Here is a 27045-nt window from a genome sequence, read left to right as displayed (position 1 = left end):
TCTGCTGAACTAGAAGTCTTATTTCCAAAGGAAGAAATGCTTTCACCAAGGGACACAACAGTGATTCCATTGAAAAGACATTCATACTGCCAGCTGGCCATTTTGGTCTCTTCATCACTTTCCATCTAGAGGCAAAGGAGGGGGTCATCCACTGGCTTGGGATGATGAACCTGACGATCAAAGGGGGATTACTTGCACTACACCAGGAGCTAAAAAGGAGTATGTCTGCTGTGTCTAGAGAGCTTCTTAGTCCTCCCATGTTTTCTGATTACACTTAATGGAAAAGTACAGCAACCCAATCCAGGCAGGTATCTAATGGTCCTTCAGACTGTTCAGTGATGAAGGTTTGAGTCATCCTGCCAGGTCAAGCACCATGACCAGATGACATACTATCTCAGGGCAAAGGGAATGAAAAATGGGTAGTGAACGAAGGCAGTTATAAATACCGGCTACAACTATGCAGAAACCATGACCGTAATACTAAATACATTGGTGATTTCTCAACTCGTATCCCTCCTCAGGTGGAAGAATAAACCAACAAACAAACCACAAAAGTCTAGCTTTTACTAACAGAAATTTACTAAATTTCAAAAGCTCCATCTTTTCTTAGCTTCAGGAAGGGAATTTTCTTCACTTCAAAATTACAGGAAGCTTCAGCAATGACCTACTCCACTTTACAGCACATGTCCTTGTTTCTCCTTGGTATTTGCATTAACACAATTATTTTTTCTCATGTGCTTAACTTTGCTGAGATGGCAGTGGGAATCTACTTTTTTAGCACCTTCTCGAGTTTCTGAATTAAGGCAAAATTTTTAAGCCTGAAATGAAAGAGGTATTCCATTAACCAGAGGATACCCACGGCATCTGTGATATGTAAGAGGTAGTAGTGGATACAAAACAGACTTTACAATGTACATGCAGATAGAAAATGCATGCTCATGGAAAAATACAAACTAGAAAGAGACCAAGTGAGTCACCTGAGGGCCCACACCCACTCCCAGATTATGATAAATTTGGAAGGCTCCATGGCATTGGAAAAAGGGGTTAGAATAAGAAAATATCAACCTACATGCCTGTGGAAATAGCATGAACTATGACTGAGGGCCAGGGATTAGGAAGAAGAAGGCATGATTTCTTCCTGCTCCTGTCCCAAACTGGGCACAAGTGCTTAAAACAATAGAAGAGTTTCCTTTTGGCACCCACCTTGCTGCTTCCTTAATGGCAAATTTAATAAGTTGTTTCTTGACTTCCATAGATCCTTGTACTTCATCAAGCAAAATGAAAATTCTTTCATAATCTGAAGGTATAAAAAAATTAGTATTTCTAAAATTATGAAAATGAAATATACTTCAATCTCATTGCATCCACTACCGCAGTATACATTTTTTATGGGCTACAACGTTACACAGTGTTTGTGTTTTGAATGCTTAAATCACATCAGTATATTACTAAGGAAACTATTGTGAACACTAACAAAGAAAAACACCTAAGCAGATGTATTTGAAATTTTCAGTGAAATTAAATAGAAGCCCTGCTAAATTACAGACAGATCCAATTTAGCCAAACAATGAGCTCAAGGGGCAGCATAATTGAGTTCTAAATCATAGAATGGGAGGCTTCTCAGGCTTTCATTGATAGACATTCTTGCACTACTTACTTCGCCCACACCTTCGAACTTCTTTTATTAATTGATGTTTTATATCATCATTAATTTTCTTTGCCATAGCAGGAGATATTCGTGCTGTATTTGGCACAGTTTCCACCGGAGACCTTGCTGTGACTTGTGAATCACCTGCAGAGACACGGTAGTTTTGGGCTCCTACCACAAATTCGTTACTATCAGGTTTGTAAAGCAGCTTATCTTTGCTGAGACTAGTGCAGTTGTAAGACAAAGAATCTAATGTGTTGGGTTGCATACAATCTCCTGTCATATTTATAAGCTCTGGGGGAGCAGAATCTGACAGGAAGCCATCAGGTGGGGTCTGACCATTTTCTATCTCCTTCTGGATATCATGAATGACAGTAGCATCTGGAATCCAAATGGAAAAATTGAGCTGCGAGGTAAGTGCATTATGTCACTCCCACAGGTATATCCCTCAGAGGCTCAGTTTCGAGGAAGTTATGTCAGAAAGCAGGAGGATATACAAGGTGGCGATACCAGACCCCTCGGACTGAGCTCAAAAAAGACAATACAACAAAACCACCTGCTTCCCTGCTGGACACTATGCATGCATACAGAAATCAAGTAGGACAGTACAACCAATACACAAACATACACAGATCCCTGCTACTCCTGGATGAAGCACCAGCTCCTGACAGATTACTACACCCTGGTGGAACCGCTGATGAGGAGTTATCAGGTGCTTGTTGGCCATTATTCGTCTTCTTCTCATGGACATTGTGAGAGATGGTGGCATCTGGAAAAAACATGTAGAGGCCGAGCTGTGAGGTTAAGTGCATAATGAGAGCCCCACAGGTATATCCCGCTCATGCTCAGTTTCTAGAAAATTATCCCATAAAGCATGAGTATATACCAGGTGGCAACCAGAGAACCCTGAAATTGAGGCAAGAAAAGATAATACGACAAAACCACCTTCTTCCCTTGATGACACTATGCCCGCATATGGAAATCAAGTAGGACACAACTTATAAGGAAACATACACAGATCCCTGGTACTCATGGCTAGGATGCTAGCCCCTGTCATATTAGTAAGTCCTGATGGAAGAGTTGACAAGAAGTTTTGAGTTGCTGGTTGGCCGTTTTTTATCTTCTCTTCATGGACATTGTGAGTGATGGAAGCATCTGGAAATCAAGTGAGGAGGAGGAGGTGTGAGGTACGTGCATTATGTGAAGCCCCAGGTATATTCCACTGAGGCTAAGTTCCAAGGAAATTATGCCATAAAGCAGGAGATGATGTGCCAGGTGACGATCTGAAAACCCTCAAACTAAGCTAACAAAAGATAATACAACAAAACCACCTTCTTCTCTTTATGACACTATGCATTCATATGGAAACCAAGTAGGAAGTACAACTAGTAAACAGATCCCTCGTAGTCTTGGCTATGATACCAGCTCCTGCCAAATTATTAAGCCCTGGTGTAACAGTGGGCAGGAAGTTATCAGGTGCTAGTTGGCTGTTTTTTATCTTCTTTTCACCGACATTGTGAGTGATGGTAGCATGTGGAAACCAAATGAGTTGTGAGAAAAATACATGATGTCAACCCTACGGGTATATTCGCGATGCTCAGTTTCTAGGAAATCATTGCATAAAGCAGGAGGACAGGCCAGGTGGTGTTCTGAAAACCCTAAATTCAGGTCACAAAAGATAATACAACAAAATTGCCTCCTCCCTTTCATGACACCATGCATGCATGTGGAAACCAAGGAGGACAATCCAACTTATAAGCTAACATATACAGATCATTGTTACTCATGATTGGAATACCAGCTTTTGCCATGTTAATAAGCCCTGGTGGAACAGCTGACAAAATGTTATCAGGTGCTTGTTGGCCATTTTCCATCTTCTCTTCACGGACATTATGAGTGACAGTAGCAACTGGAAACCGAGAGAAGACGTCAAGCTGTGAGGTCAGTGCATTACAACAACCCTGCAGGTATATCCCTCTGATGCTCAGTTTTTAGAACATGATCTCATTAAGCAGAAGGATATACCAGGTGGCTATCTGAGACCTCCCAAAATGAGCTCACAAAAGATAATATAATAAAACGACCTTGTTTGATGTATGACCCTGCATGATTATGGAAACCAAGTAGGAAACCAAGCAGAAACAACCAGGAAACATACACTGAGCCCTGGTACTCATGGGTGGAGTACCAGCTACTGATACATTAATAAGCCCTGGTGTAATGGATGACAAGAAGTTCTCAGGTGCTCTTTGACCATTGTTCATCTTCTCTCCATGGACATTGTGAGTGACTGCAGCATCTGAAAACCAAATGAAGAGGTTGAGCTGTAAGGTAAGTGTATTATGGTAACCCTACAGGTATATCCTTCTGACACTCAGTTTCTAGGAAAATATTTCATGCAGCAGGAGAGGATATGCTGGGTGGCGATCTGAGAACACTCAAATTGAGCTCACGAAAGAAGGTACAACTGAACAACCTCCTTCCCTTGATGACACTATGCATACATATGAAAACCAAGTGAGACATTCCAACTTATAAACAAACATACACAGATCCTTGGTACTCATGGCTGGAATACCAGCTGCTGCCTTGTTAATACACCCTGGTGGAAAAGTTAACAAGATGTTACTGAATTGGAGTTGGGCATTTTCCATCCTCTCCTCACGGATGTTGTGAGGCGTGGTAGCATCTGGTAGCAAAATGACCAGGTCAAGCTGTGAAATAAATGCCTTATTTAAACACACAGGTATACTCTTATGATGCAGAGCTTCTAATAAATTATTGCATGGAGCAGGAGGACATGACGGCAGTGTTCTGAGACCCCTCAAATTGCACTTAAGGAAGAGAATACAACAAAACCACTTTCTCCCATTTATGACACTATGAGCAGATACGGAAATCAAATAGGAAAATCCAACTAATAAGAGAAGATACACAGTTGTATGGTACTCGTGGCCAGAAGAGCAGCTCCTGCCATACTAGTAAGCCCTGAAGGAACATTTGACTATATGTTATGCGGTTGTGGATTTGCCATTTTCCATCCTCTCCTCATGGACATTGAGATTGACTATAGCATCTGAAAATCAAATGAAGAGATTGAGCTGTGAGGTACGTGCATTATTTCAACCCCACAGGTACATCCCTCTGATGCTGACTTTCTAGGAAATTATCAAAGAGAGCAGGGGTGGATATGCCAAGTTGCCCTCTGATACCCTTCATATTGAGGCCAGGAAAGTATGTACAACAAAATTACCCTCTACCATCCATGAAATTATGCCTGCTTAGGGAAAGCGAGTAGGACAGCACAACTAAGAAGCAGACATACACAGATCTCTGGTCCTCCTGGATGAAATTCCAGCTGCTGCCATATTACCAAGACCTGTTGGAGCAGTTGACAAGATGTTATCAGTTGCCGGTTGGCCATTATTTATCTTCTCTTTACGGACATTGTGAGTGACTGCAGCATCTGGAAACCAAAGAAGGTGGTTTTGCTGTGAGGTAAGTGCATTATGTCAACTACATAGGTATACCACTCTGATGGGTAGTATCTAGGAAATTATCTCATACAGAAGAAAGATATACCAGCTAGTAATCTGAGAACCCTAAAATTGAGGCCAGGAAAGACAGGAAAACAACACTACATTCTTCCCTGCTTACACTATGCATGCATGTGGAAACCAAGTAGGACAGTACACCGAGTGAACAAACTTACACTGATCCCTGGTACTCATGGATGAAACACCAGCTGCTGCCATATTAATATGTGTAGGGGAAACAGTTGGAAAGACTTTATTGGGTGCTCCTTCAGCATTTTTAATCTTTCCCTCATGGACACTGTGAGTGACGGTAGCATCTGGAAACGAAATGAAAAGGTTTAGTTTTGAATTAAGTGCATTATGTCATCCCCACAGGTATATCCCCCTGATGCTCCGTTTCTAGAAAACTATTTCATAAAATAAGAGATGATATGCCAGAAGGCCATCTGAGAACACTCAAATGCAGCTCATGAAAGATAATACAACAAAATCACCTTCTCCCTTTCAGAGCACTAGGCATGCCTATGAAAACCAAGTAGGATAGTCCAAATGAATAAGCAAACATACACTGATCCCTGGTGCTCATGGCTGGGAGACCAGCTGTTGCCAAATAAGGAGGTCCTTGGAGAACAGTTGACAAGACGTTATTAGGTGTTAGTTGCTTGTTTTCCATGTTCTCTTTGTGGACATTTTGAGTGATGGTAGCATCTGAAAACCAAATGAAGAGGTTGAGCTGTGATGAAAGTGCATTATGTCAACCGCACAGGTATATCCCTCTGATCCTCAGTTTCTAGAAAACTATAAAAGAAATCAGGGTAGTATATGCCACGTGGCTATCTGATACCCCTCAAATTAATGCTAGGAAACTATATACAACAAAATTAACTTGTAGCATTCATCAAACTATGCCTCCTTAGGGAAATCAAGTAGGACAGTACAACTAAGAAGCAGATATACACAGACCTCCGGTCCTCCTGGATGAAATTCCAGCTGCTGCCCTATTACCAAGACCTGGTGGAGCAGCTGACAACACGTTGTCAGTTGCTAGTTGGATGTTATTTATCTTTACTTCACGGATATTGTGAGTGACTGCAGCATCTGGAAACCAACAGAAATGGCTGGGCTGTGAGGTAAGTGCATCCTGTGAACGTCACAGGCATATCCCTCTGATGCTCAGTATCTAGGACATTATCTCATAAAGAAGAAGGACATACCAAGTAGCAGTCTGAGAAGCTTAAGATTGAGGCCACGAGGCAAAACTATCCAGGACATAGGAGTAGGCAAGGACTTTATGAACAAAACACCAAAAGCATGGGCAACAAAAGCCAAAATAGACAAATGGGACCTAATGAAACTCCACAGCTTCTGCACGGCAAAAGAAACAGTCACTAGAGTGGATCGGCAACCAACAGAATGGGAAAAAATTTTTGCAGTTTACCCATCTGACAAAGGGCTGATATCCAGAATTTACAAAGAACTCAAACGGATTTACAGGAAAAAAACAAACAAGCCCATTCAAAAGTGGGCAAAGGATATGAACAGACACTTTACGAAAGAAGACATATATGAGGCCAACAACCATATGAAAAAATGCTCATCGTCACTGGTCATCAGAGAGATGCAAATCAAAACCACATTGAGATACCATCTCACGCCAGTTAGAATGGCGATCATTAAAAAATCTGGAGACAACAGATGCTGGAGAGGATGTGGAGAAAAAGGAACACTTTTACACTGTTGGTGGGAGTGTAAATTAGTTCAACCATTGTGGAAGACAGGGTGGCGATTCCTCAAGGCCTTAGAAATAGAAATTCTATTTGACCCAGCAATCCCATTACTGGGTATATATCCAAAAGACTATAAATCGTTCTACTATAAGGACACATGTACATGAATGTTCATTGCAGCACTGTTTACAATAGCAAAGACCTGGAATCAACCAAAATGCCCATTGATAATAGACTGGATTGGAAAAATGTGGCACATATACACCATGGAATATTATGCAGCAATCAGAAATGATGAGTTTGTATCGTTTGTAGGTACATGGATGAATCTGGGGAACGTCATCCTCAGCAAACTGACACAAGAACAGAAAATGAAACACCGCATATTCTCACTCATAGGCGGGTGATGAAAAATGAGAACACATGGACACAGAAAGGGGAGTACTAAACACTGGGGTCTATTGGGAGGAAAAGGGGAGGGCCAGTGGGAGGGGGAGATGGGGAGGGATAGCCTGGGGAGAAATGCCAAATGTGGGTGAAGGGGAGAAGGAAAGAAAAGCACACTGCCATGTGTGTTCCTATGCAACTGTCTTCCATGCTCTGCTCATGTACCCCAAAACCTAAAATCCAATAAAAAATTAAAAAAAAAAGAAAAGATAGTACAAAAAAACTACATTCTTCCCTCATGACACTATGCACGCACATGGAAACCTAGTAGAATTGTAAACCAATTGCACAAAGGTACACTGATCCCTGGTGCTCATGGATGACACAACAGCTGCTGCCATATTAATAAGTGCTGGGGGACTAGCTGGGAAGGTTTCATTGAGTGCTGCTTGGGCATTTTTAATCTTCCCTCACAAACATTGTGAGTGATCGCACCATATGGAAATGAAATGAAGGGGTTCAGTGTTGAGGTATGTGCATTATGTTAACCCCACAGGTATATCCTCCTGGTGTTCACGTTCTAGAAAACTATTTCATAAAGCCAGAGAGGATATGAAAACTATTTCATAAAGCCAGCAGGGGTTAATATGCTAAATGTGCATAAGATGCCCCTAAAATTGAGGCTTGGAAAGTATATACAACAAAATTAATTTGTAGTATTCATCAAACTATGCCTGTTTAGGGAAACCAAGTAGGACAGTAAAACTAAGAAACAGACATACACACACCTCTGGTCCTCGTGGATGAAATTCCAGCTGCTGCCCTATGACCAAGACCTGGTGGAGCAGTTGAAAAGATGTTGTAAAGTGCTCGTTGGCCGTTATATATCATCGCTTCACGGACGTTGTGAGTGACCGCAGCATCTGGAAACCAAATGGAGTGGTTGAGCTGTGCATTATGTGCATTAAGTCAACCACACAGGCATACCCCTCGGATGCTCAGAATCGAGGAAATTATCTCATAAAGAAGAAGGACATACGAAGTAGCAGCCTGAGAACCGTAAAGTTGAGGCCAGTAAAGATAGTACAACAACACTGTATTCTTCCCTCATGACACTACGCATGCATATAGAAATCAAGTAGGACAGTACGCCAAGTGAGCAAACTTACACTGATCCCTGGTACTCATGGATGAAACACCCGCTGCTGCCATATTAATATGTGCTGGTGGAATAGCTGAGAAAACATTCTTGGGTGCCGTTTGGGCATTTTTAATCTTCTCCTCATGGACATTGTGAGTGATGGTAGAATCTGGAAATGAAATCAGGAGGTTCAGTCTTGCGTTATGTGTACTATGTCAACTCTACAGGTATATCCTCCTGATACTCAGTTTCTAGAAAACGATTTCAAAAAGCTGAAGAGGATATGCCAGATGGCTATCTGAGAACACTCAAATGCAGCTCACAGAAGATAATACAATAAAATCACCTTCTCCCGTTCAGGACACTAGGCATGCCTATGAAAACCAAGTAGGATAGACCAAATGAATAAGCAAACATACACTGATCCCTGGTGCTCATGGCTGGGAGACCAGCTGTTGCCAAAGAAGGAAGTCCTTGGAGAACAGTTGACAAGACGTTATTAAGTGTTGGTTGGTTATTTTCCATCTTCTCTTTGCGGACATTTTGAGTGACGGTAGCATCTGAAAACCAAACGATGAGGTTGAGCTGTGAGGTAAGTACATTATGTCAACCACAGAGATATGTCCGTCTGATCCTCAGTTTCTAGGAAATTATCAAAACAGCAGGGTTGCATATGCCATGTGGCTATCTGATACCCCTCAAATTGACGCTAGGAACGTGTATATGACAAAATTAACCTGTAGCATACATCGATCTATGCCTCCTTAGGGAAATCAAGTCGGACAGTACAACTAAGAAGCAGATCTACACAGACCTGTGGTTCTCGTGGATGACATTCCAGCCGCTGCCACATTACCAAGACTTGGTGGAGCAGCTGACAAGACGTTGTCAGGTAGTAGTTGGCCGTTATTTATCTTCGCTTCACGGACATTGTGAGTGACTGCAGCATCTGAAAACCAACAGAAATGGCTGGGCTGTGAGGTAAGTGCATTATGTCAACCACAGCATACCCCTCTGATGCTCAGTATCCAGGAAACTATCTCATTAAGAAGAAGGACATACCAAGGAGCAGTCTGAGGACCTTAAGATTGAGGCAAGGAAAGATAGTACAACAAAATTACATTCTTCCCTCATGACACCATGCACGCATAAGGAAACCTAGTAGGATAGTAAACCAATTGCATACAGGTACACTGATCGTTGTTGCTCATGGATGACACAACAGCTGCTGGCATATTAATAAGTGCTGGGGGACTAGCTGGGAAGATTTTATCAGGTACTGCTTGGGCATTTTTAATCTTCTTCTCACAGACATTGTGAGTGATCGTAGCATTTGGAAATGAAAAGAAGGGGTTCAGTGTTGAGGTATGTGCATTATGTTAACCCCACAGGTATATCCTCCTAATGCTCACTTTCTAGAAAACTATTTCATACAGCCAGAGAGGATATGCCAGATGGCAATCTGAGAACACTCAAATGCAGCTCACGAAAGACAATACAACAAAATCACCTTCTCCCATTCAGGACACTAAGCATGCCTATGAAAACCAAGTAGGATAGTCCAAATGAATAAGCAAACATACACTGATCCCTGGTGCTCATGGCTGGGAGACCAGCCGTTGCCAAATAAGGAAGTCCTTGGAGAACAGATGACACGACTTTATTAAGTGTTGGTTGGTTATTTTCCATCTTCTCTTTGCGGACATTTTGAGTGATGGTAGCATCTGAAAACCAAATGAAGAGGTTGAGCTGTAAGGTAAGCACATTATGTCAACCCCAGAGTTATATCCCTCTGATCCTCAGTTTCTAGGAAATTATCAAAGAAACCAGGGTAGGATATGCCACGTGGCTCTCTGATAACCCTCAAATTGATGCTAGGAAACTATATCCAACAAAATTAACTTGTAGCATTCATCAAACAATGCCTCCTTAGGGAATCCAAGTAGGACGGTCCAACTAAGAAGCAGACATACATAGATCTCTGGTCTTCGTGGATGAAATTCCAGCTGCTGCCAAATTACCAAGCCCTGGTGGAGCAGTTGACAATATGCTATCAGGTGCTAGTTGGACATTATTTATCTTTGCTTCATAGACGTTGTGAGTGATCGCAGCATCTGGAAACCAAATGAAGTGGTTGAGCTGTGTGTTTCATGCATTATGTCAACCGCACAGGCATACCGCTCGGATGCTCAGTATCGAGGAAATTATCTCATAAAGAAGAAAGACATACCAAGTAGCAGTCTGAGAACCGTAAAGTTGAGGCCAGTAAAGATAGTACAACAACACTGTATTCTTCCCTCATGACACTACGCATGCATATAGAAACCAAGTAGGACAGTACGCCAAGTGAGCTAACTTACACTGATCCCTGGTACTCATCGAAGAAACACCCGCTGCTGCCATATTAATATGTGCTGGTGGAATTGCTGAGAAAACATTATTGGGTGCTGTTTGTGCATTTTTAATCTTCTCCTCATGGACATTGTGAGTGATGGTAGAATCTGGAAATGAAATCAGGAGTTTCAGTTTTGAGTTATGTGTACTAGGTCAACTCGACAGTCATATCCCCCTGATACTCAGTTTGTAGAAAACGATTTCATAAAGCTGAAGAGGATATGCCAGATGGCTATCTGAGAACATTCAAATGCAGCTCACAGAATATAATACAACAAAATCACCTTCTCCCGTTCAGGACACTAGGCATCCCTATGAAAACCAAGTAGGATAGTCCAAATGAATAAGCAAACATACACTGATCCCTGGTGCTCATGGCTGGGAGACCAGCTGTTGCCAAATAAGGAAGACCTTGGAGAACAGTTGACAAGACGTTATTAGGCGTTGGTTGGTTATTTTCCATCTTCTCTTTGCAGACATTTTGAGTGATGGTAGCATCTGAAAACCAAATGAAGAGGTTGAGCTGTAAGGTAAGTATATTATGTCAACCCCAGAGGTATATCCGTCTGATACTCAGTTTCTAGGAAATTATCAAAGACAGCAGGGTTGGATATGCCCTGTGACTATCTGATACCCCTCAAATTGATGCTAGGAACGTGTATACAATAAAATTAACTTGTAGCATTCATGGATCTATGTCTCCTTAGGGAAATCAAGTAGGATGGTAAGACAAAGCAGCAGACCTACACAGACCTGTGTTCCACGTGGATGAAATTCCAGCTGCTGCCATACTACCAAGACCTGGTGGAGCAGCTGACAAGACGTTGTCAGGTGGTAGTTGGCCGTTATTTATCTTTGCTTCACGGACATTGTGAGTGACTGCAGCATCTGGAAACCAACAAAAAAGGCTGGGCTGTGAGGTAAGTGCATTATGTCAACCACAGCATACCCCTCTGATGCTCAGTATCCAGGAAACTATCTCATAAAGAAGAAGGACATACCAAGTAGCACTCTGAGAAACTTAAGATTCAGGCCAGGAAAGATAGTACAACAAAACTACATTCTTCCCTCATGACACTATGCACGCATATGGAAACCTAGTAGGATAGTAAACCAATTGCACAAAGGTACACTGATCCCTGTTGCTCATGGATGACACAACAGCTCCTGCCATATTAATAAGTGATGGGGAACTAGCTGGGAAGCTTTTATCAGGTACTGCTTGGGCATTTTTAATCTTCTTCTCACAGACATTGTGAAAGATCATACAATCTGGAAATTAAATAAAGGGGTCAGTTTTGAGTTACATGCATTATGTTAACCCCACAGGTATATCCTCCTGATGCTCACTTTCTAGAAAACTATTTCAGGAAGCCAGAGAGGATATGCCAGGTGGCGATGTGAGAACACTCAAATGCAGCTCACGAAAGACAATACAACAAAATCACCTTCTCCCTTTCAGGACACTAGGCATGCCTATGAAAACCAGGTAGGATAGTCCAAATGAATAAGCACACATACACTGATCCCTGGCGCTCATGGCTGGGGGACCAGCTGTTGCCAAATAAGGAAGTCCTTGGAGAACAGTTGACAAGACCGTATTAGGTGTTGGTTGGTTATTTTCCATCTTCTCTTTGCAGACATTTTGAATGATGGTAGCATCTGAAAACCAAATACAGAGGCTGAGCTGTGACGGAAGTGCAGTGTGTTAACCCCAGAGGTATATCCCTCTGATCCTCACTTTCTAGGAAATTATCAAAGAATCCAGGGGATGATATGCCACATAGCTGTGATACCCCTCAAATTGATGCTAGGAAACTATATCCAAGAAAATTAACTTGTAGCATTCATCAAACAATGCCTCCTTAGGGAAACCAAGTAGGACAGTACAACTAAGAAGCAGACATACACAGATCTCTGGTCCTCGTAGATGAAAATCCAGCTGCTGCCATATTACCAAGACCTGGTGGAGCAGTTGACAAGAGGTTATCAGGTGCTGACTGGCCGTTATTTATCTTCTCTTCAAGGATTGCATGAGTGACTGCAGCATCTGGAAACCAAATGAAGTGGTTGAGCTGTGTGTTTCATGCTTTATGTCAACCGCACAGGCATACCGCTCGGATGCTCGGTATCGAGGAAATTATCTCATAAAGAAGAAAGACATACCAAGTAGCAGTCTGAGAACCGTAAAGTTGAGGCCAGTAAAGATAGTACAACAACACTGTATTCTTCCCTCATGACACTAAGCATGCATATAGAAATCAAGTAGGACAGTACGCCAAGTGAGCAAACTTACACTGATCCCTGGTACTCATGGAAGAAACACCAGCTGCTGCCATATTATTACGTGCTGGTGGAATACCTGAGAAGACATTATTGGCTGCCGTTTGGGCATTTTTAATCTTCTCCTCATGGACATTGTGAGTGATGGTAGAATCTGGAAATGAAATCAGGAGGTTCAGTTTTGAGTTATGTGTACTATGTCAACTCTACAGGCATATCCTCCTGATACTCAGTTTCTAGAAAACTATTTCATAAAGCTTAAGAGGATATGCTAGATGGTGATCTGAGAACATTCAAATGCAGCTCATGAATGTGAATACAACAAAACCACCTTCTCCCATTCAGGACACTAGGCATGCCTATGAAAACGAAGTAGGATAGTATAAATTAATGAGCAAACATACACTGACCCCTGGTGCTCATGGCTGGGAGACCAGCTGTTGCCAAATAAAGATGTTCTGGTAGAACAGTTGATAAGACGTTATTAGGTGTTGGTTGTGTATTTCTCATCTTCTCTTTGTGGACATTTTGAGTGACAGTAGCACCTGAAAACCAAATGAAGAGGTTGAGCTGTGAGGTATGTACATTATTCAACCCCAGAGGTATATCCCTCTGATCCTCACTTTCTAGGAAATTATCAAAGAATCCAGGGGTGAATATGCCAAGTGAAACATCTGATACCCCTCAAATTGAGGCTAGGAAAGTACATACAACAAAATTATCTTGTAGCATTCATCAAACTATGCCTCCTTAGGGAAACCAAGTAGGACAGTACAACTAAGAAGCAGACATACACAGACCTCTGGTCCTCGTGGATGAAATTCCAGCTGCCGCCATATTACCAAGACCTGCTGGAGCAGCTGACGAGACGTTGTGAGGTGCTAGTTGGCCATTATTTACCTTTGCTTCAGGGATATTGTGAGTGACTGCAGCATCTGGAAACCGAATGAAGTGGTTGAGCTGTGAGGTAAGTGCTTATGTCACTGCCACATGTATGTTTTTCTGACAATGAGATTTAAGTAATTGTTCCATCACACAAGAGGCTGTATCAGGTGGCGATTGAGGCCAAGAAAGACAATTCACAAAACAACCTTCTCCCCTTCATGGCACTATGCCTGCATATGGAAACCAAGGAGGACAGTACAAGTAAAAAATGAACATACACAGATCCCTGGTACTCATTGCTGGAATACCAGCTCCTGCCATATTATTAAACCATGCTAGAATATTTGGCCAGACGTTATCCTGTTGTGGTTGGTCATTTTCCATCCTCTGTTCATGGACATTGTGACTGACGGTGGCATCTGGAAAACAAATGAAGAGGTCAAGATAGGAGTAGGTGCATTATGCCGCCCCCACAGGTATATCCCTCTGATGTTCAGCTCCTGAGAAATTTTTGCACAAATCAAGATGACAAGAGCGGCATCTGGGACCCCTGAAACTGATCAAGAAAGATAATACAACAAGATCTCCATCTCCGATTCCTGACAATATACATGCATATGGAAACAAAGTAGGAAAATCCAACTAAAAAGTGAACATACACAGACCATCGGTACTCATGGCTGGAATAGCAGCTCCTGCCTCATTAGTAAGTCCTATTGGAGCAGTTGATGAGACGTTGCCATGTTGGCGTTCGCCCTTTTCCATCTTCTCCTTAAGGACATTATAAGTTTTGGTAGCATCTGGAAACCAAATGAAGAGATGTGAGTAAGTGTATTATGGTAACCCCACAGGTATCTGTGCTCAGTTTCTAGGAAATTATCTCATAAACCAGAGGATATACCAGGTTGCCATCTGAGACCCCTGAAATTGAGGCCTGGAAACATAGTATAACACAACCACCTCCTACCTTTTTTGACACTATACATGCATATGGAAACCAAGTAGGACAGTAATACTAACAAAAAAACTTACCCAGATCCCTGGTACTCATGGATGAAATACCAGCGCCTGCCATATTAATAAGTCCTGGCTGAAGTGTCAACAACACGTTGTCAGGTGCTGGTTGGACATATCCCATCTTCTGTTCATGGATGCTGTGAGTGATGGTAGCGTCTGGAAATCAAAGGAAGAGGTTGAGCTGTGAGGTAAGTGCATTAGGCAAACCATAAGTATATCCCTCTGATGCTCACTTTCCATGAAATTATTTCATAAAGCAGGAGGATATATAAGGTGGTGTATATATCTGGGACCACTCAGATTTAGTTCAGAAAACATAATACAAGAAAACAGCCTGCTTCCCTTCAGAAGGCACTATGCATGCATATGAAAAGCAAGTAGGACAGTACAACTTATAAGCGGACATATAGCGATCTCTGGGACTCATGGCCGGAATAGCAGTTGCTACCATATTACAAAGCCCTGTGGAATCAGTTGACAAGACGTTACCAGGTTGGGGCTGCCCATTTTTCATTCTCTCTTCATTGATATTGTGAGTGACGGTAGCATCTGGAAACCAAATGAAGAGTTCAAGCTCTGAGGAAAGTGCATTATGTCAACCCCACAGGTATATACCTCTGGTGGTCAGTTTCTATGAAATTAACCCATAAAGCAGGACATATCAGGTGGAAAATGAGACGCCAGAAATTCAGACCAGAAACAATAATAAAACAAAATCACCGTCTTCCCTGCAGGTCACTGCATGCATACGGAAACCCAGTAGGACAGTATAACTAGTAAACAAACATACGCTGATCCCCAGTACTCAGGGGTGGAATACCAGCCCCTGTGAAATTTATAAGCCCTTCTATAACGGTTGACAGGGATCTATGAGGTGCCATTTGTTCCTTTTTTATCTTCTCTTCATAGACATTCTGAGTAACAGTTGAATCTGGAAACCAAAGGAAAAGGTTGAGCTGTGATGTAAATGCATTATGTCAGTCCCACAGGTGTATCCCTCTGATGCTCAGTTTCTACGACATTATCTAAGAAACAGGGTACAATATGGCTGGGCACGGTGGCTCACGTCTGTAATCCCAGCACTTTGGAAGACTGAGGCGGGTGGATCTCGAGGTCAAGAGATCAAGACCATCCTGGCCGACACGGTGAAACCCTGTCTCTACCAAAAATGCAAATATTAGCTGGGCGTGGTGGTGCATGCCTGTTATCCCAGCTACTCAGGAGGCTGAGGCAGGAGAATCACTTGAACCCGGGAGGTGGAGATTGCAGCGACCGAGATAGCATCACTGCGCTCCAGCCTGGGCGAGAGAGTGAGAATCAGTTTTGAAAGAAAAAAGAAAAAAAAGAGAGAGAGAGAGAAAGAAAAAAAGAGAGATAAAGACAGGAAGGAAGGAAGGGAGGGATGGAGGGAGGCAGGGAGGGAGGAAGGACGGATGGAGGGATGATATGCGGCCATCTGAGACCCCTCAAATTGAGAGTAGGAAAGAAAATACAACAAAACCGACTTCTACCATTCATGAACATATGCATGTTAGGGAAACCAACTATTCAGTACTGCTAATTAAAAGACATACACAGATCCCTGATACTCATGGATGGAATACCAGCTGCAGTCATATGACCAAGGCATAGTGGAACAGTTGACAAGACTTTATCAGTTTGGGGTTGGCCATTTTCCATCTTCTGTTCATGGACACTTTGAGTGACAGTAGCATCTGAAAACCAAACAAAGAGGTTGAGCTGTGAGGTAAGTGCATTATGACAACCTCACTGGTATATCCCTCTGATCTTCACTTTCTAGGAAATTATCTGATAAAGCAGGAGCAGACATCATATAATGATTCGAGTTCCATCAAATTGAGGTCGGGAAAGATAATTCCCCAAAACCACCTTCTCTTCATGACATTACGCAGGCATATGGAATCCTAGTAGGATACTACATCTAATAAACAAACATGCACCCATCTCTGGTACTCATCACTAGAATACCAGCTCCTGGCATATAAATCAGCTGTGACCGAACATTTGACAAGACACTATCTGGTTGCAGTTGACCATTTTCCATCCTTTCTTCACGGATATTGTGATTGACGGTAGTATGTGGAAACCAAGTGAAGAGGTTGAGCTCTGAAGTAAGTGCTTTATGTCAACCCCACAGGAATATCCCTCTGATGCTCAGTTTCTAGAAAATTATCTAAAAAATCAGGAGAGAATATGCCAGGTGGCCATCTGATATTCCCCAAATGGAGGCTAGGAAAGAATATGAAACAAAACCACCTTCTACCGTTCATGAAAATATGCCTGCTTATGGAAATCAGGTAGGATAGCACAACTAAGAAGCAGACATACAGAGATCTCTCGTCCTTGTGGATGAAATTCTAGGGGCTGCCAAATTACCAAGACCTGGTGGAGCAGTTGAACAGACGGTATGAGGTGCTGGTTGGCCGTTATTCATCTTCTCTTCATGGATGTTGTGAGTCACCGCAGCATCTGGAAACCAAATGAAGTGGTTGAGCTGTGTGTTATGTGCATTATGTCAACCGCACAGGCATACCCCTCGGAAGCTCAGTATCTAGGAAATTATCTCATGAAGGAGGAGGACATACCAGTTAGCAATTTCAGAACCCTAAAATTGAGGCCAGAAAAGATAATACAACAAAATTACCATCATCTGTCATGACGCTATCTTTGCATACGGAAACCAAATAGGACAGTATAACAAGTGAACGAACTTACACTGATCGCCGAAACACAGGGATGAAATACCAGCTGCTGTAATATTAATAAGCGCTGATGGAACAGTTGGAAAGACATTATAGGGTGTTGGTTGGCCATTTTTAACCTTTTCTTCACAGACATTGTGAGTGACGCTAGCACCTGGAAACCAACTGAAGAGGCTCAGTTGCAAGATAGGTGTGTTTTGTCCCATCATCCCAGTGAGACAGCTATGTATGAATCAGTTTCTATGGAATTATTCATTTCACGAAACAGAAGGACTTACCACATGGAAACATATATCAGGTCAGATTACACAATAAATCTACGTATGTATCTCTTGGCATAACGATGGTATGTAGTAAGTACAACAGTAGAATAAACATTCACAGATTTCTCGCACTCATCATTTTGTATCATCTTGCTGCCCTTTACAATTCTCATTTGATTTCGCTTTTATAGTTCACCTATACATGCCATGCTGTGCGCAGCGGGAAAGCCAGACTAACTGAGGCCTTGTTAACTTGCCTTCTTTCTACGTCAAATATTCTGAGAAAATAGAGGTGGCTATTGGAGTTGAACACTCTTATCTCCACTCCATCGTCACACATCCCTGGTTTTTACGTGATTCTACAGATCCTCCCCTTTTGCCTGGAAAAGTAACATTTTTTTTACTCCAGGTCTGTCACCTCTTTCATTTATTCATTGTCTGAGGCAGGCGGCATGCCAGGAGCTGGGGATCAGCAGTAAAGAGGATGGAGAGCAACGGTCCCTGCCTTTGTGGGACTCATATCCCCATGGGGCAGTCAGACAGGACATACACAATGAGCAAATGAAACAAGCAGCATTGGGCTGGTGTTGGGGAAGTAGTCCACAGGCCTGAGGGAGACAGCAGCAGAGGGAGCCTCAGGGGCTCTGGCTCCTTGGGCAGAGCCATCTGAAGAAGTGCCATTGGACAGGGCTTAGAGGAAAAAGCAGAGCCTCCTGTACAGAGGCAGAGGGAGAGTTCCAGACTGCGGTGAGGCCAAGGGTAGGGGCTGGAGTGGGAATGGACCGGGCACTACAGGGTGTTAGACAGAGGCAAAGAGAGCCAGGAGGATATGGATGGGACCCTTGTTAGGAGAGGGAGAGTTGAGGATGGGGTTTTAGGAGGGAAATGGCATGCTGACATAATTTTCTAGCCACAGGGTTAGAGAGTATGCTACAGATGAGGGAAGATTAGAAAGACAGCCAAGAAGATGTTGTATTACCTTGGTCAGCGATCACGGCAGTGTGCACTGGAGTGATAGCGGGAAATGGTGGGATGCAGAGTTTATACTGGGCATTGACTGCTGAACTTGATAAGAGATTGGAAATGAGAGAATAATAAAAGAATCATAAGAGAAATCATAAGTGACTTTAAGTATTTTGGGGTGACCTACTAAGTAAAAGTATACCAGGCATGTGCAGGAGGGGTTAGGCAACCGACTACGGGAGCGGAATGCTGCCAACTCCTCCTGATTCTGGTTTAGTGACCTTATGTCGACAGCTTGAACTAGGCCATGGTGGGATTATTTGTACCGTGGACAGCTGAAAACTCTAAAACCAGGACTTCTGAATCCCCCATACCTGTGAACAGCTGCTTGTTACACCTTTGTGGATGTTTCACCTAATGGACAGTGTCTTTAACTGAAACAGTGAAGGCTGTGAGTAAAGTATTTTTGGAGAGAGGGAGGTCAGAAATTTGAACTTGCAGAGCTAGTTGAAATGTAGATGCCTATTAGACACCCTATAGAGATACAACACGTGTAGTTGTTTATGAGTTTGGATTTCAGGAGCAAGTCGTAGCCTAGAAGTTTAATGGTGACAGTTCTTGTAGTGTGAATCATTTAAAATTCTAAGACAGCATGACATCACCTATGGAGATAGGATATTGAAGAGAAGAGAGGCTAGGATCAAGTTTTGGTGCCCTGAAATATTTAGAGGTGGGAAGGAAGAGGAGAAAAACAAAAAAGGAGAAGGAAAATGAGCCCTTAGTAACAGAGTAAGAAATCCAGGTGTCTGGGGACCCAAGAAGTTTTCCGTGCAGGAGGGCGTAAACAACTGTGTCACATGCTGCTGAGGAATTGATGTCAAAGTGCAGCAAACATGGCGACCTCGATGGCACTATTTTCTTTGGAGTAGACTAAGAAGAAGCCATACTGCACTGGGTTAGAGAGGAGTATGTGGACAGGCGGAAAGTGAGCAGACCTGTCCTCTTGTTGTGCCCACCACCTCCTTCTGCCTCAGGAACCTGCTTTATTCATCTCACGCTTGCAGCAACTGCAAATTGTTGCACCTAATTAGAACCTTGCGCTTCCACTTGCAAATGTGCTCATATCTGTTCATCCTTCAAGGACAAGGCCACAAATGTCCTTTGACACGATTGAAGCCCAAAGATTGGATTCCCCCTCAGCTTCCTGTTGGTGTAACCACAGGGACGTACCCTGCCTTGTCGTAGAATAACAGCGTCTCTTGAATTTTCTGGAACGTCTCCTTTTCCTTTGATGCCTTCTTGCAGCCTGATTTACTTTGTCACTCCTCATTTGCTGAAAAACATCAGTGAACATATTCCATTAAAGACAAATACAACCATTGCAAAGTCACAGTCTTCATATGCATACACAGCCATGCATTTATATCATTAAGTTTTAGCCAAAGGTCCAAGATTCATCATCACACACGATGCTCGCAGAAAAGGCAAGCCAACTAAAATGTAGTTTCAGTGAAACAAGCGAAGGCAAAATACAAGGTGTTACGCAAAGTCAAACATGGTACAGTCATGATTAATCAGAGTGCTTGGGGAATGAGTGGCTTTCATCAACCAAGGCAAGAAACATGCTTATCTCTCTAATGTAGTACACATAATTGTCTCTCAGCCCTTGTTAGGGGACAAAAAAAAGCAAATACCGTTTTTATTTTTTAGTTGTTGAAAGTTACTTATTAACCAATACTGATTAACACTTTGTTAGATAATATATGTAGACAGTGAAAGGTAGCATCGATTGAAAAGGTAAATTTTCCCACCTCCAACCTTTTGGAGACTCATATATGTTCATTTTGGAGCCAGGCAGGGGCAGGAGGTGCTTTGAAATATTGGTGGTGAATAAAACATGAAATTGAAGGATATACTAGGTTAACTAAAAGGTCCTGCCATCAAAAGATAACCCGAGAATATGCTCCTGACTACTTAAAAAGTACTATTTGGCACTATTTCTACTGAAACTATATCAAAAAATTGAAAAGGAGGGACTCCTACTACGTTTTAGGAGACCAGCATCATCCGGATACCAAAATCTGGCAGCGATACAGCAACAACAAACACTTCAGGCTGGTGTTCCTGATGAGCAATGACACAAAAATCCTTAATAAAATACTGGCCAACTGAATCGAGCAGCACATCAAAAAACTTATCTACCATGATGAACTTGGCTTCATTGCCAGGACTCAAGGTCAGTTCAGAATAGGTAAATCAATCAATGTAATTCATCACATAAATAGAACTAAAGGCGAAAACCACATGATTATCTCAATGGATGCAGAAAAGTCCTTTGATAAAATTCAACATCCCATTATATTAAAAGCTCTCGGGCCGGGCACGGTGGCTCAAGCCTGTAATCCCAGCACTTTGGGAGGCCGAGGCGGTTGGATCACGAGGTTAAGGGATCGAGACCATCCTGGTCAACATGGTGAAACCCCGTCTCTACTAAAAATACAAAAAATTAGCTGGGCATGGTGGCGCGTGCCTGTAATCCCAGCTACTCGGGAGGCTGAGGCAGGAGAATTGCCTGAACCCAGGTGGCAAAGGTTGCGGTGAGCCGAGATTGTGCCATTGCACTCCAACCTGGGTAACAAGAGCGAAACTCCATCTCAAAAAAAAAAAAAAAAATAGCTCGCAAGAAACCAGGTATTGAATGAACACATCTCCAAACAGTAAGACGCATATATGACAAACTCACAGCCAATATCACATCGAATGGGAAACAGCTGGAAGCATTCCTCTTAAAACTTGCACAAGACAAGGATGCCCTCCTTCACCAGTCCTATCCAACATAGTAACAGAGGTTCTGGCCAGGGCAATCAGGCATGTCAAAGAAAGAAAGGTATTCAAATAGGGAAAGAGCACATGAAGTTATCTTTGTTTGCAGATGACATGGCCCCATATATAGAAAATACTATCATCTCCGTCCAAAAGTTTCTGAAGATGATAAGGAACTTCAGCAAACTCTCATGATATAAAATCCATGCGCAAAAATTGCTAGCATCCCTATATACCAAAAACAGGCAAGCAGAGAGCCAAATCATGAATGAACTCCCATTCACAATTGCTACAAAAAGAATAAAATACTTATGAATACAGCTAACAAGGGAAGTGAAGGACTTCCTCAGAGAGAACTTCAAACCACTGCTCAAAGAAATCGAAGAGGACACAAACAAATGGAAAAACACTCCATGCTCACGGATAGGAAGAATGAATATCGTGAAAATGGCCATACTGCCCAAAGTAATTGAGAGATTCAGTACTATTCCCATTAAACTACCATGGACATTCTCCACAGAAGTAGAAGAAACTCTTTTAAATTTCATATGGATCCCCCCCAAAAAAGCCACAATCGCCAAGACAATCCTAAGCAAAGGGGAGAAAGCTGGAGGCATCATGCTACCTAACTTCAAACTATACCATGGGGCAACAGTAACCAAGACGGCATGGTACTGGTAGAAAAACAGATACATGGACCAATGGACCAGAACAGAGAACTTGGAAGTAAGATCACACAATGATAAACATCTGATCTTGACAAACCTGACAAAAATAAGCAATGGAGACAGGATTCCCTATTTAATTAATGATACTGGGAGAATTGGCTAGCCATATACAAAAATTGAAACTGGGCCCCTTCCTTACAACTTATACAAAAATTAACGGAAGATGGATTAAATACTTAAATGTAACATCCAAAACTATAAAAACCCTATAAGAAAATCAAGGCAATATTATTCAGGACATAAGTTCGGCCAAAGATTTCATGACAGAAATGCCAAAAGCCATGGCAACAAAATAAAAATCTGACAAATGGGATCTAATGAAACTAAATCCTTCTACAGAGCAAAATGAACAATAATCAGAGTGAACAGACAACCTACAGAATGGGAGAAAACTTCTGCAATCTGTCTATCTGACAAAGGTCTAATATCCAGAGTCTACAAGAAACTTAAACACATTTACAAAAGAAAACTAAACAACCCCATTAAAAAGTAGGCAAAGGACGTGAACAGACACTTCTCAAAAGAAGATATTCATGCGGCCAACAAACATATGAAGAAAAGCTCAACATCACTGATCATTAGAGAAATGCAAATCAAAACCATAATAAGATACCATCGCACACTAGTCAGAATGGCGATTATTAAAACGTCAAAAAACTACAGATGCTGGCAAGGTTGCGGAGAAAAAGGAACACCTTTACACTGTTGGTGGGAATGTAAATTACTTCAACCATGTGGAAGACAGTGTGGTGATTCCCAAAACATCTAGAGGCAGAAATATAACTTGATTCACCAATCAAGTTATACTGGGTATACACCCAAGGAAATAGAAATCATTCCATTATAAAGATATATGCACACGTATATTCATTGCAGCACTATTTACAATAGCAAAGATGTGGAATCAACCCAAATGGCCATCAATGATAGACTGGATCAAGAAAATGTAGTACACATACACCAGGGAACACTATGCAGCCATAAAAAGGAATGAGATCATGTCCTTTGCGGAAACATTGACGGAGCTGGAAGCCATTATCCTCAACAAACTAATGCAGAGAAAGAAAACCAAACAGTGCGTGTTCTCACTTTTAAGTGGGAGCTGAATGATGAGAACACACAGACACATCAGGTAGGGCACCACACGCTGGGTCTTTCTGGGGGAGGGCTGGGGGGAGAGAGTACATCAGGAAGAATAGCTAATGGATGCTGGGCTTAATACCAAGGTGATTGATTGACAGGTGCAGCAAACCACCGTGCCACACATTTACCTATGTAAGAAACCTCCATATCCTGCACATGTACCCCAGAACTTAAAATAATAGGTGAAGTAATAACGAATATGCTCCCGCATTAAATAGGAAAGAGTATCAGCGTATATTTCAAGAAATACATATAATATATATATATACCATGTAATATATAGAACGTATATAATATATAATTTTGATTTTAAAATTTTCCAAAGCATTTTCCCATCCTATAAAAGAGGAGCTGAGAATGTGTGAAGACATTTTTACTGAACATTTACTACCCTCCAGGTACTGTTCTAAATGCTTTGCATGTATTAACTCAATCCTTGGCCAATCCCTATGAGTGAGGTGTGATTCTTATCTCTTTCCTTAAGAAAGCGAAGATAAAGGCACGGAAAATTAGGGAAGAGTCTAATTAATTGAGGAGTGGGAAAGAATATAGACTCTGGAGTCAGAAAGATATGTGTTCGAACCCTGGCTCTGTGTCCTACCATGTGTCATGTAGGGCAAGCCATTTGACCGCTGTCAGCCTTGATTTCTCATTAAAGGCGAGATAGTAATACACATCTGCAGAACAATTATGAGCATTAAATGTGATAATTAAAAACATCAGCTCCTAGTCCAATGAATCTACTCTTGGACCAAAAAGTTCCCATTTTATGTTCACATGAGAATTCCTGTGTCATATTCTTATCTTTTAAATCAAGAGAATTAACACATATAGTTTATATTCATCTTTCCACTGAGAAAATACTAATACTAAGAATGTCACAATTAGGGCAGAAATAGAAAGTTATCTTACCTGGCCATCATTTGTAAGCACAGAGCCAACAGTGTGACGTTTTCCAGGTGGAGTTGGCTGACTCGTTTGAAGTGGAGAAACCGGCATCTGCAGATATGTCTGATCATTATCTCTGTGTGTTACTAGAACACTTTCATTTATACCTGGAACATAACTGGCACATAAATTGGCACTATACAGCTGAAATATATGATCCTCCTGAGAGCACATGATCACAGACTGTTTTAGCAATGGGTGCCTTGGTAGCAAACAGAGTTTAGAATCTCATATCTAGAATCTATATCATGTTCTGTGATCTATAAATCTCACTTTATCTAAGTGATGACTCACGCTACCATCACGACTTCCTGTAGGTTCACACCACTAGGTTAAACAGATCCCTTATGCCTCCAGCTTAGTTTGAGAAAAGACTGACCTTCCTTATGCCACCATCCCGACTAAAAGATCTATAATTCTAAATATTAATAATTAAATATTTAGAATGCCAATTTTTGTAATTCCACAAGTTCATCTTTTCAGGCTTAAAGGAGAAGTATGTATTAATGAGCACATACACTTTCCTAGTTGTCCTACCTGCCCATCATTTGTAAAGCCATAGCCAACTGTATGAAGTTGTTCAGGTGGAGAAGGGTGTAGGCTACATGGCATTCTCTTACCTTCCAGGGAACGCTGAGTAGCGGGCCTAACCCTCTTTGGAAAATTTGATGAAATCTACAGATATTTTCCCCTGGAGAAGTACCCTTACACACAAACTTGGTGTGCAAATTCAGAAGTGTGACCAGCCTAAGATCCGATTAGATTAGTGGACAGGTGACCCCACACAAAATCACCAAATTAGGGGTAAAGAGGGTTTATAAACTGCTGCCAATTATCCTGGATATTATCAGTTTTGTGATTTCCATATAAACAAGGAATTCTCTGCCAAACTCACAGCAGTAAGCAGTGTGATATAGTATTTGTGTGTGCAATCTCTGGAATCTGACATACCTAGATTTTGTCACTTTTCCAACTGGTTAAACCTGAAAGAGCTACTTAAATGTGCACCCTAAGATTCTATTTCCGTAAAATGGGCATAAAACAGTACCTAACTCATGGTGCTCTTATAAGGATTATCAGAGATAAAGCACAAAGAGGATAGTGAATGTGCTGGTTGATACATACTTTGAAGCTTAAAAAAAATAAATTTGTGGGATTCAGTGAAAATGAGAAGTCTAAATATTAAAAAAACAAACTGCTCATGCAATAAACACCTTCTTACAAACTAGATTTATATTTTCAAAATTAATAAAACCTGGTACAAAAAACTTGTCTGGTTTCAGCATACCAAATTTCCTTCTGGTTAACTGGTCGAAAATGACTACTACTTGGCAATATCATAAGCATTTCTATATGTTTAAGGTTTCAAATCCTCCTTTATGAAACAAACCATTTGTTATTCCTGAAGTTTTAAACTGATGTATTTAATACTAGCAAGCAGAAAGAGGGGAATGATGAAAATTAAAGAAAATCAGTGAAATAAAAATCAATGAAATAAAAAAGTGGTTCACAGAATAGTTGAAAAAAAAAAAACTAACTTATCTTTCAGCTTGACTGACCAAGAATAAAAGAAAGGACTACACAGATTACCAAAATCAAGAATGAAAAGGGTGTTATGAATACTGACCTTACAGAAATTAAAAGGGGCCAGGCGCGGTGGCTCACTCCCGTAATCCCAGCACTTTGGGACGCCGAGACCAGCGGATCACCTGAGGTCAGGAGTTTGAGACCAGCCTGGCCAACATGGTGAAACCCCGACTCTACTAAAATACAAAAAATTAGTTGGGCGTGATGGTGCCACCTGTAACCCCAGCTACCCAGGAGACCGAGACAGAAGAAGTGCTTGAACCAGAAAGTCAGAAGAAGTAATGAGCCCAGATCGCGCCACCGCACTCCATCTTCAGCAAAAGATCGAGACACCGTCTCACGTGCACACACACGCAAAGAAAGCGAGAAATTTAAAGACATACATTATGAACACCTTTATGCCAACAAATTAAACAACGTAGGTGAAACAGAGAAATTCCTAGAGAACAAATTAGTGACTCAAAAGAAATAGAAATTTGCAATAGGACTATAGCATGGAAAGGTATTTAATTAGTAATTTAAAATCTCCCCACAAATGGAAGGCAAGCCGAGGTGGTTTCGCATGTAAATTCTATCAAACATTTAAGGAAGAAGTAATACCAATACTTAGCAAAGGATTTCAAACGAATAAAGGAGGAAGGAACACTACTTCATTCTATGAGGCCAATATTACCCTGATATCAAAGCCAGACAAACATACTATAAGATGTTTTTGCCCGTCAGCTCCAAATTCACCCTTTGATTCCGCTGTGTGAGGTTCCGCGTTCCTCTGCCTATGTCCGCCGTACTGCCGATACCGAAGGCTGCGCGTAAAGAGGGTTAGAGTTAGCGAAGGGCGGGGACGCCACG

At 41.7% G+C, this 27045-nt stretch overlaps 1 protein-coding gene across 1 annotated transcript; it reads right to left on the bottom strand.

The window, feature by feature from the left end:
• Positions 1–540: 540 nt before the first annotated feature.
• LOC100406238 (uncharacterized) lies at positions 541–27013 on the bottom strand. Its single transcript, XM_078363055.1, has 33 exons — positions 26897–27013; positions 24574–24660; positions 20198–20300; positions 17416–17508; positions 16593–16733; positions 15508–15567; positions 15034–15174; positions 14661–14801; positions 14280–14420; positions 13911–14051; positions 13521–13661; positions 13130–13270; positions 12743–12883; positions 12355–12495; positions 11587–11721; positions 11191–11331; positions 10800–10940; positions 10413–10553; positions 10023–10163; positions 9254–9388; positions 8859–8999; positions 8468–8608; positions 8087–8221; positions 6190–6282; positions 5752–5892; positions 5361–5501; positions 4974–5114; positions 3807–3947; positions 2663–2803; positions 2277–2417; positions 1658–1792; positions 1204–1297; positions 541–818 (listed from the first exon to the last, which is right to left on the bottom strand). Exons 2-33 carry the CDS (start codon positions 24658–24660, stop codon positions 767–769), a joined length of 4083 nt encoding a protein of 1360 aa, XP_078219181.1. The 5' UTR covers positions 26897–27013; the 3' UTR covers positions 541–766.
• Positions 27014–27045: the final 32 nt, after the last annotated feature.

This window comes from Callithrix jacchus, chromosome X (genome assembly GCF_049354715.1).
Source record: "Callithrix jacchus isolate 240 chromosome X, calJac240_pri, whole genome shotgun sequence".
Lineage (NCBI taxonomy): Eukaryota > Metazoa > Chordata > Mammalia > Primates > Cebidae > Callithrix > Callithrix jacchus.
The sequence above is the reverse complement of the archived record's forward strand: the minus strand, read 5'-3'. Positions and strand labels throughout refer to the sequence as shown.